Raw genomic sequence first — 18,725 nt, forward strand, 5'->3', positions numbered from 1 at the left:
GAAAAAAAAGGTAAATAAATGAAAGAAGGGAAAAAAACAAGCGTGGCTTCCTTTTTTTTTTTTTTTTTTTTTTTTTTTAAATTACAATAAAAGCTAAATAAAGAAGAGGAAGAAATAGTAAGTCGGTCAGTAGAAGCTCCATGAAAAGGAAAGAAAAAAAAAAAGAAACTGATTTTTTTATTTATTTTTTATTTAACCACAACCATGATTGAGAGGGATTGAGGAGAAAAACTTAAATGGAATAAGTTGCTCTTAGAGGGCCAAAAACAAGAAGAAATATAACTTGAAAGGTAAGAATATTTACATGTTTTGTTATAGTTTTATAAAGACGGGTTGAAAATAGACAAATGGGGATAAGGATTATGTTGGAATTAAAACTTGGCGTGAAATATTAACACTGTGAAAAGAATTTGGTGTATTTTCATGCAATAAGTAACTGTTGAAGAAATCGGTGAGTTTTGTTAATTTTTAAGAAAAAGATATTCAAGAAATTGTGTTTAATGGCGGGAATGTTGAAGGAAGTCTATTTTTAGTTCTTGGATTTAAATGGCAAGGGTTCTTAGGTTCATGAGTTTTGAAGTCGCTGAGGAGGTTAGAGAAAATGAAATTAAGGAATAATGTGTAATACAATTGATTGAGGATGGACGTTGGTCTGAGAGAGAGAAAGTGCACTTTAGAAGCTAAAAAACAGGATTGTTTTTATTTACTTTGAAATAATTTTATAGTTATTGAAATTCCAGGTTGGACGGAAGTTGGAGTTGCTTACAATCTAAAGGGAGATCGACAATATTTTTGTGAGTGGTTTATTTTATGAATTTTTTATTATTTATTATATTTTAAGAGGTTTCATGAAATTTATGTTTATGAATGGTTTTAAAAGTGTTGCTAAGTGATTTTCATGAATTGTTTTCAAACTTACAGTATCATCATGTTTTTAGTTGATGTTATGTTAAAAGGAAGCATTAAAGTATGTTGTATTCCAAACGGTTTTAGAATAAGTTATGAGATTTAAGATAAAGTGATTTAAAATGCACTGAATCTTGTACTCATGTGATTATTTGATATACCTCGTGAATGTGTTTCCACGGTATAAATGATATGGTTATGTTTTTCAATACACCTTGAGAATATGTTTCTAAGGTATAAATATTATGGTTATGTTTTTTGATACACCACCAAAATGTGTCTCAATGATGTAAATGTTGACCTACGTATGGAAGGAAATATCGATTGTGTGTATTGATCTACACCAACATGTTTAAGTTGGGGTACGCGTTTAGTGAAGATTCTTACAAGTTTATCTTAAAAGATTACAAGGGAATGTTTTGAATTTTCTAATGGTTTGAAGATAGTTTTACTAAATTATTTTAATTTTAAACTCATCACACACCGAGCTTTTTAATTCACACTTTAAAAAGGAAAAAAAAAATAAAAATTCACCAGGTTGTTGTTGATTTTAAGAAAGAGTTAGCTTACCATTATTTATCACCGGTCTCACCACGTGTCACAATACATCTTTTGTATGTATATTTAGTTAGACGTTAAGCTAGGTTTAGGTTAGTGATGTTTTATGTGTTGTAATATGAATGCTATGTTGAAGAGAGTATAAGGATGTAAAGTTTAAGGTAAGGAAAGTTTTGACAGTAAGTTCCATTGCATCTTTAAAATCTATCGTCGTAACATCTCGTCTCGGGTTGAATAGAGAATTTGGGATAGGGTGTGAGAGCTCCCCCACCCTCACACCCACACAGACCCACACACAAATATTTATAAATATATATAGATACATATGTCTGATTATATTTGGAACGATAATTTTTCTTGCAGAGAAGGTAATAGCTTTTCTCGATTTCATTGATCTAGGTAGACTAGGAATGTTTCTCTTTTAGATCTTGTCTCCGTCCTTTTGGCTTTTTTCTTTTGTTTCATATACTATTACTTTCTTTTTCTTTGTTATTTCAATATATTTCATTAAACAGTATAGATATTTAGTGATACAACAGTAAGCTATTTCTTTATCAATATTTTTGGTTAAAACCTATACATCTGTCTCAAAATTTCTAACAGTATATTATTTTATGTGTATATTCAAGACCAAATAGGGAGCAAGCTTTTTGAGGAATTTGTTTCTTTGTGTGTAGTAGGATAATATTTATATTCATGGCCACTAGCTTGACTCTTTAATGGGGTGTAGGACAGAACAAGGACAGGAATAAAGAATGGTATTGAAACTTGCTTGTTCTGAATAAGTTGAAATTATGTACTAAGTTATTTACTTGATTTAAATCTAATTAACCCCATTGTAAGAGCACGAAAAATAGGCTATTTCAGAGGTGGTGACACTCTACAATTCAGTGTGCAAAAGCTGCTCACTGCAGCTTCGAAATAAGGTACATTTTCATTGAATGAAAGCTGAGGATATCATCATTTTAAGGTACAATCATTCCTATGGTTGCAGTAATTTTGTTGTCTCAGGCAAATGCCCTTCTTCCAAAGTTTACATATTAATTAAATTATTAAATATACCAAAGTCCTAAGCTCTTCTTTTTCTTTGGTTTCTTTTACGTAGATCTGATCCCCTCTCTCTCTCTTACCTTTTTTAGTAGTAGGGTTGGATTAATTTTTGGCCATGGTGGAAAGCATAGATAAGAAAAAGTAGGGAGTTTCAGTTACTTTTGTTTGATATGAAGTTGGACAAAGTGAATATGCAATATATTGCTATGGAGAAAAAAGAATAAGGTTGTAATGTTGGAAAAGGATCTTATCTCATTGCTATCATTATCTAGGCCCCAAATCAAATAATGAAGCATCTTGAAAGAACAAAACTACTTTTTCTTATTTTTTGGCTTTCCACTTTAATTCCTAATTATTTTTTGTCAAATATGACTCAGCAGCACCATTTTCCTAAATCTATTTCTCATATATGTAACTTCCGTAAGACACTGATTTTAATCATAGCACATTTCTTTCTATGAAAAGGAAAAGTATTTGAAATAATAATAATAATAATATTTTTATACTTTTAGAATTTTCATCAATCATTGACTGAATTCATAATAGCAAAAGTTTCTCTCTACATGATGATGAATTTGAATATCCTCCTCAAATTATGGTTCTCTTTACATTTTACATTTTGTTTATCTATATTTAATTGGTTTAAATGTATAGGTATTAGTCTAGATTTTTTCAACCTTTTTCCATGACATTTTATTTTTATAGCGGATATTTTATATAAGATGACAATTGAGATGATTATTAACAACCATTAGCTTAAAGTAAAGTTTACTTTTTATGACACTTGTGCTGTATTAACTACCGATTATATCTTCTTTGTGTTCTACAACATAACAAAAAATCTTAATTTTTTTTTTCTATTATTTGCAAATGATTTTATTAAATGAACATCTTTTGATCCTCATCAAGACAGTAAAATCAAATATGGGTGAAAATAATAATGTTGCAAATCATGGCTTTGGTTGCCAACTTAAGCATTGTTCAACTCGTTGAGTCATATTGTTTATTAAAATTTCATTGACATTTATATCTTTTTCAAATTAACAGAGATATTTTGCACTACGAGAAATTTAACTAGCTATTTTGAATAAATGAAATAAGAAATTTATTTTGATTTTCATTATTACCTAATAAAACTAAATGAGAAAATTTATGATAAACCAATCAATTAATCACACATGCTTTGGAAACCAAAATATTTTTTAAAAAATATTTCCAATTAAGTTGTAGAAAACACTTGAATATAAACGACTATGGAAATAGTCCCCCACAAACTTGAGCAGGTTAAAAATACGTCAACTAGATAATAAAAATACTCAAAATGAACTAAAAAAATATAGATTAAAAATCACATTGTCTTTCCTGTAATTTTAATTTTGTAACAATTTAATACTTAAATTTTACTATATAATAATTTAGTCCTTATACTTTAAAATTTGTAACGATTTAATTCATATTGTAGATACTACTGTTACAGTTTAATTAATTTTGTTGCATAAGTAAAGAATAAAATTGTTATAAAATACAAAGTCTAATCATAAAATAATAAAAATTGACAACTAATTTTGATAATTTTTTTTAAAGTTAAAGACAAATTATTACAAGGCCCCTCTCCCTCTCGGTTGAGCTGCTTTGCCGAGCAACTACATTGGGATAGGACTGGGTTCCCCACTCTCAGAAGTTTATGAAACGTGAAATCAAAGTGTTAAAGCACGAACCCCCATTAGTGATGGACAAATCTGTTTGGATCGATAGATCTACTTTAACATTTGAATTTCTCTGACAAATTTAAAAGTATAAGGATGGAATTGTTACATACTAAAACTTACGAATTAAATCATTATAAACTAAAGTATAGAGATGTCCACAAGGCGGGACGAGGCCAGGGATGCCATTCCCCATCCTCGTCCCCGCTCCCCATTTCATTCCCCATCCCCATGAAATTTCTCACGAGGATCGGGGCGGGATTCCCCGCGGGAAATTTTTTTCCGTTACTTTTTTTTTTGTAAAAATTCAATTAATTTAAATCACTAATGTGAACAAATTTTAATTAAATAATTAACTTTATCACTAAATTGTTTATTATGGGTAGTTTTATATGATAATTTGAATTTAAAAATAAATTACTCAAATTTTGGTCTAAAAAAGCTAATTATTTTTTTAGTAGAAAGAAATAAATATAAATCAAATTATTCACATATATGATCTAAATTTAAACATAGTCATTATCTTTCCCAATAAATAATCAAATTTGAATTTAAATGTAATATTTATATAATAATAATAATAAGATAACATTAAATAACTATACTAAATAAATATATAAAAACTAATCGGGGGCCCCGTCGGGGGCGTGGACGGGGAATGCATTCCCCGTCCTCATCTCCGTTTAGCTTACGGAGATTTTTTTTTCCATTTTCCTTATCTAATCGGAGAATCCTTGTTCTGATGGATCCGTCTCCATAGAAAAATTGAACATCTCTACTAAAATATATAATTAAATTGTTACTTTTATTAGAAGTATTTTTGAACCAAATTTAGCACAACGACCCACAAAGCCATAATGATACTCATAGGCCAATAACGGATCTTTTAAGAATTTGAAAAGTAAGAATTTAACTTAATCCGAATTACATAATTAATAATATATTTTTATTTATCGAAAATGTGCTTCCTGTTACCACAGAAGTCTTATCAAACCCATCTTAAAACTCATGTACGGAGGGTTTTCATCACACACTATAGAATTGCAACCAAAGTGAGAGAGAGAAAGAACATAAATGGATCATTACACAAAAATTACAAAGAATACCCCTAAATTAATAGGATTTTTTAAAAAAAAATAAAAAAAAATTGATGAACTTAAGGATTTTTTTTGTGTGCAACTTATTACTAGGACCAAGAAAAAAAGCACGTTTGTTTCTATACTGTGGGATATATTCTTTATAATGATTTAGCCTATATAATTTAAAACTTGAGAAAATATCAATTTAAACTTCTAAATTTTAGGAGTTGTATTTCAATTTAAAATTTGGACTAAATATTGTATCAGTTTCAACAAATTTTGTAAGTATACACTTTCCATTACATTTTATTTGAAAAAATCCCGTCATAACAATTAGACCCTCAAAATTTCATAAATGGATCAATTTAGAATTTTCGTCAGAATTTCGAGAACTATCAATGCATTCACCATAATCGTCTATTTTGTAAAACTGATATTTGAAGAAGTCTACATACGTTTGAGAATTAATACATGATGATTTTTAAAGGTAATTATAATGAAGGGTCTAAACTAATTGGCTTATGAAAATTTGTGTTTAATTCCCTCAAATTATAAATTTAAAGAAAATTATAAGTTGATATATTTATGAAAATTCAGACAAAAAATCGATATAATTATTAGTTTAGAGTTTTAATCGATAACAACCATCTATATAAATGGTAAGTATTAATATTTGGTAAACAAACTGCTTTAAAATTTATAAAAAAAATATACATTATTAAGAAAATTGAGAGTTGGTACTTGGGTGTCATTTTCAACTTTATTATTGTTATTAATTTTCCCATGTTAGTATTTATCAAACATTGAGTTGAGAAGGTCGGTGGTAATTTAAGTGAAGAATTAAGGAGATATAGAAAAAGAAAATTTGAAAATAAAGATGGAAAGAAATAGCTATAGCTTGAAATAAGAGTAGAGATAATAATCCAGTGTATAACAATATTTTAAAAAGTTACAGATCTAAATTTTATATTGTGTTATATTCACTAATACTTGGACGTTTTGCAATTATCCGTAAAAAAGAATGAAGGGTAAGAGGGGAAAGATTAATAAGGTGAGGACACAAATGGAATAAGTGAAAAAAAAAATGTTTGTGGAATTGTGTGTGAATTAGTAGTAGGGACAATGGTGAATGTTGGATTAGCCGACCAGGAAACCAAGACGTGACCACCAAAGCAAATGTTTGGCTTCCACACTTAATTTCATTTCCAAAGTCCCTCAATTTCTACAAACTTCAATTCTTTGCCCCTTTCTTCTCTACTCTCTAGTCTTTGGCATAAATATGGCAATAGCTATGGAATTACCATTACGGTCTCCTAATACACTCTCCAATGCTAATCACTTTCTTTCCTCATTTCTTCATCCATTTTTTCAACTCTTCTTATTATATAAACTCTCATCTTTTACATTAATTAATTAATTCATTATTTTCTCCCATCTCTCTTCGCACGTGAACTTCAATCAACACTTCAAATATATCGTCTCGTCCAATTAATATGTTGGACTTGGGAGTTAAACCAATTGCTTAGATATGATAAGGTTATTGTACTAAATTAGTGCATCACTTAATGAATAGGATATTAATTATTATAATTTTTGAAAGTTATGCCATCTTATTTAAGATACGTTTCAAAACTATATACTTTTGAAATATAAAATCTATAGGAAGTTATGCTTAATGAAAGTTGGGATTTGGAATAAGTGTAGTGGTGACCTTAAAATAATAAAGAGTTTGTGAACTTGTAACAATGTGTTTATGCCACTACCACATGCACCCTTTCCATTCTAAATTTTCATCCAAAATTTTATTGGAGATTTTTAAATAGTCTTGAAATATTTAAGAAAATTTAAGAATAATATTGCAATTTCTTTTAAAGAACTAATAGAAAGTGTACATAAATTTGTTTTATGGTAATATTTGAGACAGTTCGGATTGTAAATATTTCATGCATCTCCTTCAATCATAAAAGGTAAAAATATATTATAAAAAATATTTATCATATAGTAAGTTGATAATTTAATATTTTAAATAACGTATATAAAGATGAGTGCAACTCATGATGCATTATATTATTTTTTTTTGTTTTATTCATGAGGGGAGAGGGTTATGTTTTTTTTTTTTTTTTAAATTTTAATTTTAATTAATATTATTAGATATACTCTTTTCACATTGTTCAATGAGTCGCTTGTTCTTTCAAATCCCAAGACTTGTGATATCTCTCTTCCCACACCCTTTGTTTCTAATTTTTATTTTTTGCTCTCATTGTTTAGTCATTCTAGCATGTGATTTTGGCCTTTGTCCTTTTTTCCACTCACTTGGGAATTCCTCTTTAGTTTTTCTTTTTCCTTCCCTTTTTATATCACAACACAGGGTTTATTGGAGAAATAAGGTTTTTTTAAAAAAATAAATTAGGAAAAAAAAGGATTGGTTTCAAAATATTTAGAAAAAAGGGTTGTTTTTTTGGATTTATTTCTCCAATAAACCCTCACAATACAACACAACACAACACAACACCCTTCTCTTTAATTTTGTTGTGATTTGTCCAAAATCTCTCTCTCTCTATTCTATCTTATTAACTTTCAGTCCCTTCTTTTTCTCCTATATATTATAAGGGTTTGTCTAAACAGTCATCTACTTCCCCATAACCATTTTTCAAAATGACTGATCCTTACTCCATCAACAATAATAATGGCTCTTTTGGTAATTTATACCCTCTTCACCACTACTTTTCTTCTTCTTCTTCTTCTTCTTCAAATTCTTACTCTCCTTATCATGATCATCTCTTCTCTCTTTCTTACTCCAATGATAATAATAATAACAATAACAATACTACCCTAGAAAACAACATGACATCTCCCTTATTTTCTCCTCATCATTCTTCTTCCTCTCCCCAAGTTCTTCTTCCCCTTTTAAGCTTAAGCCCTGCAAGAGTAGTACAAGATCATGACAGTGAAGATTTGATGAAGAACTTGTGCAAGCTTCCAGCTGCTGCTAATTGTGAAGATGATCATGTTGATCATGATGTTTACAATGATGATCAAAATGTTACTGTTGCTTTGCATTTAGGGCTTCCAACTCCTTCTTCTTCTTCTTCTAATTCTGATTTGATTTTGAGACTTTCTTCAACTGAGATATCAGATCAAGAAGATCATCATCAATTACAAGAACTTCCTAATAATTATTCCTCGTTATCTAATAATTCTATTATTACTACTACTACTACTGGACTTAATAAGGGTCAATATTGGATTCCAACTCCTGCTCAGATTCTTATTGGTCCAACTCAGTTCTCTTGCCCTCTTTGCTTTAAAACCTTCAACAGATACAACAACATGCAGGTATTTATTTATTTTATTATGTTCATTATTCAATTTTAATGTGTTCATCAGTACCTTTTTTTTTATTCATTTTATCATGATAATATTGCTGAAAAAGAGGAAATTTTTCATCTTTATGCCATATGCTTGCTTCCCTACTCTTTTGAAAATTTCTAGACTGATTTTCAGCCTTTGGCTCTTTTGTAATTTGATAACTTGGGAGTGACTAGGATAAAGAATATTTGCAGACTCTTTAGGGCCCTTTTTATTTATTTATTTATTTTTTCTCATGAGATTTCATAATTTTGGTTAATTATTAATTTTTTTTAGGGTTTTGGTTGTCTTCACAGGTGATCTATATAATACTTTGGTACATCCCAAATTTTGCTATCTTCGTGCATTTAACTTTCAATTATTATTTAAATATTTGGTGGGATACACAAAGATAGATTTCGTCACAATGCATTTAAGCAATTTTCATATATATATATATATATATTTGGTGCATGGTCATAATTATTGTAGTTTTGGGGATTTTCAAAAGATCAGAACAAATCTTCATATCTGCTGGTGTATTTTCAGAATATAAGAGATCAGTGTAAATCCCTTCTTTTATGTGATTGAACAACACACAGCAGCCATTTTGCTGTTTTGACACATTTTGAACTTCGTGTGTTATTTAATAAACTTTGGCATTCGTGTGAAATCTAAATCTAATTTAACTCAAACATTATTGCTCCTAATTATATTCTTTGTGTACTTTCACTTGAACCCTGTTTAATGCAATTTTGAGCCTTTATATTCTTGGTATATTTGTACTTCAACACTAAAAGGAATCCCAAGTTTTTGAGAACAACAAAAGTTTTTTTTTTCTTTTTCTTTTTTTCTTGTTTAAATTTTTTACCCCTTTGCTTTTCCAATTCTCCCTTTGACCATCATAATTGACTCAGGAGATTTGATATCATTTATTAAGTTGAAAACTCCTGAATCTTTTGCCTAAAGAGAACTGAGAGTGATGATATATGTACAAGAAAAATTTGTAACAAAGGAACTGAACTTGATCAGATTGACCTCAGTGCAACAACTTTATTATATATATGTTTAATTTCAAACCCCCTACTTCATACACATGTTTGAAAAAAAATTCATAAATTTTATGAAATATCTACATAAAATAATTAAGATTTCAAACCCTTCCTCAAGATCATAATTACATGCGAGCTGACCATCGATCTGTCTGAAATTAAGAATGTAGCTGATGCCACTTTAGTAATCGCCATCGCTTAGGGTTGATTTCTTTTGTTTTTATAACCGTTGGTGTATTTGAATATCTCAATTAAATTGACACATTCTTAACACTCATATCATATTCTAACTCTTAAGTGTTGAGTTATATATATTCATGTTGATGTATGTTTGACGTTGTCGTCATGAATATAGTAACATGTATAACCTAAGCTTTTATTGTTACGATTTTATTAATGACATGATTAAATGCTGAGCTATATTCGTGTTGTCATGTTAGCAGATGCATATGTGGGGGCATGGGAGTCAATATAGAAAAGGGCCACAATCACTAAGAGGAACACAACCAACAGCAATGCTGAGGCTGCCATGTTATTGCTGTGCAGCTGGGTGCAGAAACAACATAGACCATCCAAGATCAAAGCCATTAAAAGACTTCAGAACTCTTCAAACACATTACAAAAGAAAGCATGGAATGAAGCCATTTACATGTAGAAAATGTGGGAAAGCTTTTGCTGTAAGAGGAGATTGGAGAACTCATGAGAAGAATTGTGGGAAGCTTTGGCATTGCACTTGTGGCTCTGATTTTAAGCATAAAAGATCTCTTAAAGATCATATCAAAGCCTTTGGACATGGCCATGCAGCTTATGGGATTGATGATCACTCTTTTGATGAAGATGATGAGCCAGCTTCTGAGATTGAAACATGATTATCATATATATATTATTATTAATAATAATTACGGACCATTTTATTGATATATTATCCCAAATGTTTTTGGATTAATTTTTGCTTCCATAATTCTGATCATCATTAATTGTAGCTTTTTGTACTGTGAAATTGGAGTTGTTTTAAATCATTATTATTGTTGTTCTTTTCACCAAGTATATGCTAATTGAATATGCCATACTCAAATTAAAATTTGCCTTCATATATTATCCTTGAATATGCCTAGGGTTTAATTTTATTTATTCTTTGATTTCCTTATTTTCCATTGAAACCTACTATTTTTGGTGGCCGAGGAATTTAGGTTATATGTATTATTTACACGTGATTATAAAAATGCTCAAAATTGCGAAATTACCATTTGCAATACAATTATATAGATAATACTTCATTTTAGCTATTAACAGATTGGATAAATTAGATATAGTTTAGGTTCCAATTTCTTGTTAGTTTTCTGCTTTAACTGTGTTTGTTTTCTGCCATAATTTATCTACTTAAAGGAAAAGCAATTGAATGCTTAACTAAATTTCAATTTTTTTTTTTTTTTTTTGGTAAGAGAAGTGAATAACAAAAAAAAACCAAGTTTTTATTTTCAAAAACTAAATGATAATCAAAGAAAAAGTTAGAGAAATTAAGAGATTTCCACTTGTACAATTTTGACTTTACATTTTTTTTTAAATATATATAAAATCTGGGTTTAATGAAATTATACTACTTGACGAAGGAAAAGATTTATGTGCAGCCGCGTTGCACTCATCCCTTGTACAACCTCTATTGCATCCAATTACAAAATATTTTTGTGTGACTAGAAAAGGGTATCATGAAATTTAGGTGCAGCCTAGCTTATAACTAAGTATTGCTTTGATAAATTAATTCTTGCTTTGATAAATTAATTCGTTTTGATACTTGATGCAATAATTAGCTACAATAATACTGATGGAATGGTAAAGTTCTATAGCAGAAGTAGGGATTGATCCCAGTTTTTAATTTTACACATAACAAAAATTTACAGAACCAAAATGTGCATTATTTCAACTAATTTACAATATGCTGAGAGAAGGAAAAAGGAATTAGGGTTTAGAAATCACTTACTCTTGAAGAACTCACAACCTTCACGAAATCCTTTATCTAATAACGATTAACCACGAACAATGAAAATCATGAACCATGAATGATAAAACCAAGGGGTACCACCACAAGAATTACCTATGTATTCTCCATAGGGTCTGAGAATCACAGGAAGCGTGGGCTCTGTGATTTTGAAATAGGAAGATAGATTGAGAGGAGAAGAGAGAGTGTCTAGGATTTTCTTGAGATCTCAAACACAGAGAATATCGCTATCACAAGTCTTCTGTCAAGAAGATTATCACCAGTCCAACTGTCCCACTTACTACATGAGATTAAGAGAGCATTAAGGGGAGAGAAGTTTAATTTTAAATTAAAATTAAAATAAATTAATTTAAATTTAGATAAATATTGTGTGTGTATATATATATATATAATAACTAACTTATTATATATATGTTATATCATATATAACACATAACCTATAGTTTAATATTGTATTAAATACAATATAACCTATATTTTAATTCTCTCATTAATATATGGTATTTAATATAAACCCATTTATACTAAATTTAATTATATGAATTCAATTCACATGATTAATATTTGAATCATATTCAAATATTTACTTCCTCTCAAACAAACTTTTTATAATGTATCAAATACCTTATATTAATTATATCACATATAATTAATTCCCTCAATTAATTTGAACAATTCAAGTTAATCCAAAATTGATTCTCAGGAATCACTGTTGAGCTATAGAGGGGATCTTATGGACTTGTATATTGAAACTCTAATGGTACTTCACTAATTAATTAAACTCCTTTAATTAAATTATTTAACATCCATTAACTGCCGGTCACTCCACTAAAGACCGAAAATTGCACTCTTCGCACTACAGATATATTTCTGTGTCCATTGAATTTAACCAATCAACAGCGCAATGACCCTTCACAAATTGCTTGTAAGTACAATTGGGCCAAAATTACTGTTTTTCCCCTGCAGTTACATCTAACTCCTTAAGTACCACTAATCTCTTTAATGAATAATAAATCATAATCCAACCATAACTATACCCTCTCGAGCCATAAAAGGGTGTGGCGCCACATTATTCAAGCCTTAAAATCAGTCTTAAGGGAAAAATTTATCTACTTACCTTGACATCAGGGAAGGAGTGAATTCTGTCTTGTATAGTTGTGTTCCCAACTCCCAATCAGACAAATTCCCAAAATGGTAGGTTTATTGAGTCGGCGATCTGGCCACTCTCACCCATACAAATAAAAGGACCGCCTTCATAGGCAGGAGTTNCGTGGGCTCTGTGATTTTGAAATAGGAAGATAGATTGAGAGGAGAAGAGAGAGTACTGTCTCTTATACACATCTAGATGTGTATAAGAGACAGGTTGTAGGCTCTGTGATTTTGGAATAGGGAGATAGATTGAGAGGAGAAGAGAGAGTGTTTGGGATCTTCTTGAGTTCTAAAAAAAAAAAAAAAAACTCCCTCTCTCATAAAACTGTCTCTTATACACATCTAGATGTGTATAAGTATCTAGCCTTATCCATCTACTACAGATCATTTAGGTTATCACTTAAATATGATCTACCTATATGTCTCTACATACATGTTTAAGTTACAGATGATAACCTTGGATGTTAGTTTATTGGTTTTGTGGGTTAATGCTATTAAATGATAAATAAAATATCTCATATTTTATTAAATAAACAAATTATTTGTACATTACAATTAAAAACTACAGAACCCACGAGATTTAGGACATCAACCTCAACAATCTCCCACTTGTCCTAAAGCTAGTGGGGTGTACATCATAAAAGTTAGACAAGTACATAAAACCGTAAACTAGTGCATAATACACGTCCAATACATAATCTCCCAGTTGCCCTAGACTAAATATGGCCTATCCCGTAGACCTATACTCTGCAGGTGACCCTTAAACACCTTAGCCATGAGGGCCTTTGTAAATAGATCAACAACATTGTGCTTCGAAGTTATTTGCGTGATGATCACGTCCCCTCGATGCATAATCTCTCGGATGAGATGATGCTTTCGATCTATATGCTTCATGCGCTTGTGACTCCTAGGCTCTTGGGAATTTACCATAACACCATTATTATCGCAATAAAGGGTGATGGACTTAGACATGTCTAGAACTATTTCCAAATCTGTCAGAAATTTCCTGAGTCACACAACTTCCTTAGCAACTTCACAAGACGCTACGTACTTAATCTCCATAGTGGAGTCAGCAATGCACCCCTGTTCGGTGCTCCTCTAGACTACTGCCCCTTCATTAAGAGCGAACACAGATTCTGATGTGAATTTTTTAGAATCCTTATCAGTCTGAAAATCAATGTCCGTGTATCCTATAAGGATCGGATCCTTAGAACCATACATGAGCATGTAGTCCCTCATTCTTCGCAGATACTTGAAGATGTTCTTAACGGCGGTCCAATAATCAAATCATAGATTAGGCTGATATCTACTGACTATCCCCATTGTATAGTAGATGTCAGGTCATGTACATAACATCACATACATCAGGCTACCAACAACCGATGCATAGGAGATCCATCACATTTTCCCATCTTCTTGAGGTATCTTAGGACATTGTTTCTTAGGCAAAATAACTCCATGCCTGAAAGGGAGTAAACCTCTCTTGGAATTCTGCATCGAAAACTTGACAGGCAACTTGTCAATGTACGATGTCTGAGACAGGGCCAACAATTTGTTCTTTCGATCTCTAAAGATTTAAATGCTCAGAACAAACTACGCCTCTCCTAAATCTTTCATTTGGAATTGGTTCACTAGTCAACTTTTAATTTAAGTCAGCATGCCTACATCATTCTCAATAAGTAGGATAACGTCTACATACAACACTAGAAAAGCTACTGAACTATTGATGATTCTCTTGTATACACAAGGCTCATCAACATTTTGATCAAAGCCATAAATTTGATGGTAGTATCAAATCTTATATTCCAAGATCGAGAAGCTTTCTGATCCATAAATGGACCGATTAAGCATGCAAACCTTTTGCTCTTGACCTTGGGTTTATGAATCCCTCAAACTGCTCCATATAAATGGTCTCCTTAAGATTGCCATCCAGAAAAGTTGTCTGGATGTCCATTTGCCAAATCTCATAGTCATAATCTAAGACGATGGATAGGAGGATCCAGATAGACTTCAACATGGCAACATGTAAGAAAGTCTCCTCATAGTCGACTCATTCAACTTAGGTATAACCCTTGCCATAAATCTGGCCTTGAAGGTTTGCATCTTCCCATCAGCATCATGTTTTCTCTTGTAGATCCACTTACAACCTATAGGTTTAACCTCATCAGGTTGATCTACAAGATCTCAAATAAAATTGAAGTACATAGACTCCATTTTGAGATCCATAGCTTCGATCCACTCATCTTTGTCAACATCCTCCATTTCCTTCTTGTAAGACAATGGATCCTCAACATCTCCATCAGCTACGATAGTCAGGATTTATGTTAAACCCATATAACGAACAGGTAGGTTCAAAACCCTCCCACTACGTCGAGGTTCCCTAAGCACTTGAGGTGGATGTGACCTACTAGATGAACCAACTTCAACAACTCTTGTTGAGGTATTGGGTTCTTCAACAACTCTTGTTGAAGGTTCAATAGTTTCATTAGAAAATTCATTTAATACAATTTTACTGTGGGGCTTATGCTCCCTTATGTGATCATCTTCTAAAAAGGTAGCGTTTGTCGACACAAACACCTTATTATCCTTAGTATCATAGAAGTAACTACCTCTCATTCCTTTATGGTAACCTACAAATAGGCACAATTTTAAATGAGGTTCCCATTTCTTAGGATTTGTCTCAAACACATGTGCTGGGCATCCTCATATCCTAAAATGGCATAAACTACCTTTTATGACCATTCCATAATTTTAAAGGTATTCTAGTAACACTTTTGGACAGAACAAAGTTCAAAATGTAGGTTGCAGTTTGTACCACATAACCCTAAAACGAGTCTGGTAGGATAGCATAACTCATCATAGACCAAACCATGTCCAACAAGGTTCAATTTCTCCTTTCTGATACACCATTCTGTTGAGGTATACCAGGTGCTAAGTTGGGATACAATTCCATGTTCTATCAAATAGTCTTGAAATTTTAGATCCAAATACTCTCCACCTCGATTAAATCGAATTTTTTTAATGGTTTTACTTAATGCATTTTCAAGTTCAACCTTGTACTCCTTGAACTTTTTAAAGGCTTCAGACTTATGTTGCATTAAATAAACATACTCATACCTAGAATAATCATCAGTAAATGCGATGAAATATTCAAACCCTCCTCATGCCTTAACATTCATCGGACCAAAGAAGTCTGAATGTACAAGTTCTAAGAGCTCTTTGGCCTTGTGACCTTTTCTAGTAAAAGATCTTTGAGTCATTTTGCCTTCAAGGTATGATTCATACACCGGTAAAGAATTTTCTTCTAACTCGCTTAGAAATCTATTCTTGACTAGTCTCTCAATCCTATTAAGATTTATGTGTCATAATCTTAAGTGTCAAATATGAGCATTTTCCTTAGGAGAAATTTTAAGTCTTTTATTCTGAGTTATCGCAATTTTAAACATTTTAGTGTTTAAGAATGCTTTAGTTGCTAACGATCTTAGCACATAAAGATTATCTTTCAGCTTAGAAAAACAAATATTGATACCATTTTTGTAAATAAACACTTTATTTACATTAAATGAAACAAAATATTTTTGTTCTAGTAAACACTTTATATAGAAATTAAGTACCTCTTTAAGTTAGGAACAACAAATACATTTTCTAATAAAATATATCTATTCTGTAAAGTAAGCCGGAGTCCTCTCACTACCACAACTGAGATGACGTGTCCAGTTCCAATACGCATCGTCATCTCCCTAGCCTCCAATTGTCGTTAGGAACTAATTCCCTGAAATGAAGAACAAACATGGTTAGTGTCGCCTGAATCTATTATCCAAGCTAAATCATCATTCTCCATTAAACAAGTCTTCAAAACAAGTAATTTATTTACCTTGCTTGGCTTTTTTCTTTTCTACCAAGTATTTGGGATCATTCCTCTTCTAGTGTCTCTTCTAATTACAACGAAAACAAATTCCCTTTGCAATCTTGGCCTTCTTGCCTTTCTGGGCAGCAACTGGTGGATTAGCTTTCCCTTTTCCACCCTTATTCTTTTTCCACTTTTAAGTACCGAAAAAAAAAGACACAGACTTAGTTCCAGAGGTCGAACCTCTGTAAAACTTCTTAGAGGATGAAACAACATTTGCCTCACCCTTTTATTCCTTAGTTTTCATCAAAGATTGGAAAGTCTGTAGCTCATTGAGCAAAGTGGTTAGATTGTAGTCAATCCTGTTCATAACAACATTGCTCGGAACTGTAGAAAGCTTTTAGGTAAAGTTTCCAGGATGGAGCTAACTTGACTGACCCCATTGATGACAGACTCATTCATTTTTTCCATGTTGAAGTGGACCATCATGTTGAGAACATGCTCTCTAACAGATGCCCCTTCTTGCATAAAGGCATTGAAGATGAATTTAAGAGCGTCATGCCTGAGCTGTGTGGACGGTTGTCCGAATATTCTCCGTAGAGAATCCATGATCTCACGGGCAGTGAGCATGGACTCATGCTTCTTGGCCAAGATTTTAGAAAGACTTGCCAAGATATACGCTCGGACCTTTTCATTTGCCCATGTCCAACGTTCGTATGCCTCCAAAATGTTTTGAGGAGCATTTTAAGCAAGAAGAGGAGGACAATCCTCTATAAGGACAAATCTCAGGTCATCGATGATTAATATTGTGTTGATTGTGTTTTTTCATGTTACGTAATTTTCATCGGTAAGTTTGTCGGCGGTGAGTAAGTTTAGTGTTGCGGAAGTCATAATGAATTTGTTTAAACATACAATTTATTTAAATTTAGTTTCAAGCATTACCCATTTAGAAAAGTCAATCAAATTTAGCAAAATAATTTAATGTACCCTATGTGACATCTATTTTGCAATGATGTTTCAGTGAGGCAGGGTAAAAGCCACTGTAGGATGATTAAATACCCCTTCACTGAAGAGACAATCTCAACCAATATACAGAAAATTCCTTGTTACTGTAACTATTAGTCACCATTGTTCGGTCCAGAAAATGTTAATGTTAACTAGCTTAACATTTTCTTGTAAGTGTAACCCACCATTTAGATTCTAGAGTTCCGTCCAATGAGCCAACAGTAGGAAAAAATCGATTAGGATAAAAACTAAAACAATCATATCAATTTCTAAAGTTTGAGTAAAGAGTCATGCAAATGTCATCCGTAGGGGGATACAAACAAAGATGCTTCGAGACCGAGCATGAAAATTTACTATAAACTAATGAGAGAGACCGTGGGATGTGTTAACACACGTCCTGCTCCCACTTACTATAAACACTTTCTCCATTCACCTTGGTATTATCCTATACAAACACCACCCATAGGGGGACATAAGCAAAGGTGCCTCGGGGCCGAGTATAGATCTCACCGTGTGAACTTATATGGAGAAAAGTGAAAAAAGGAAAAATGAAGTATTATATACTCTATTTTTCTCTCACTGAGTGTTTTACCTAGGGTTCTTTAACTTAGAAAAGACTACTTATTTTTACTAAGTGATTGTTTAAATTTGCCCAAAAGTAACACTTACTTTGGATAGTTAAACAACTTTGATTAATGTTCATTAAACACTTTAATAAACTCTAATCAATAATTGTATGCTTGTAGCAAATCTATCTAATTCACCTTTCTAGGTTAGTTCCCAGGTAGGGGTGTTTCGTTTTCGTCAACTTAAATACCCCATCCTAGACAAAACTAACCTTAGACAAAAGATCCTTTATAGATGCATTTACTATAAATTTAATCTTTTAATTAAAACCAATTTAATCCTATTAAACTGATTAAAAGATTAAACTTATTTCTAATCTAATTAGAAATGTGATCTTAGGTCTATGTGAATCATATTTTTAAACTATTTTAAAAAATGATTTTAACCTAAAGTTTGCATACA

General features: G+C 31.5%; 1 protein-coding gene across 1 annotated transcript; it reads left to right on the forward strand.

The window, feature by feature from the left end:
* Nucleotides 1-7,823: 7,823 nt before the first annotated feature.
* On the forward strand, nt 7,824-10,691 carry LOC120089206 (zinc finger protein WIP2-like). Its single transcript, XM_039046617.1, has 2 exons — nt 7,824-8,635; nt 10,143-10,691. The coding sequence occupies exons 1-2, from the start codon at nt 7,955-7,957 to the stop codon at nt 10,566-10,568; spliced, it is 1,107 nt and encodes a 368-aa protein (XP_038902545.1). The 5' UTR covers nt 7,824-7,954; the 3' UTR covers nt 10,569-10,691.
* Nucleotides 10,692-18,725: the final 8,034 nt, after the last annotated feature.

The sequence above is a fragment of the Benincasa hispida genome, chromosome 10 (genome assembly GCF_009727055.1).
Source record: "Benincasa hispida cultivar B227 chromosome 10, ASM972705v1, whole genome shotgun sequence".
Taxonomy (NCBI): domain Eukaryota; kingdom Viridiplantae; phylum Streptophyta; class Magnoliopsida; order Cucurbitales; family Cucurbitaceae; genus Benincasa; species Benincasa hispida.

Excerpts from the sequence above, each read along its gene's own strand:
- LOC120089206 (XM_039046617.1), top strand. The coding sequence starts at position 7,955 with ATGACTGATCCTTACTCCATCAACAATAATAATGGCTCTTTTGGTAAT. Across the intron at positions 8,636-10,142 it reads ACAGATACAACAACATGCAG|ATGCATATGTGGGGGCATGG; the intron begins GTATTTATTTAT and ends TCATGTTAGCAG.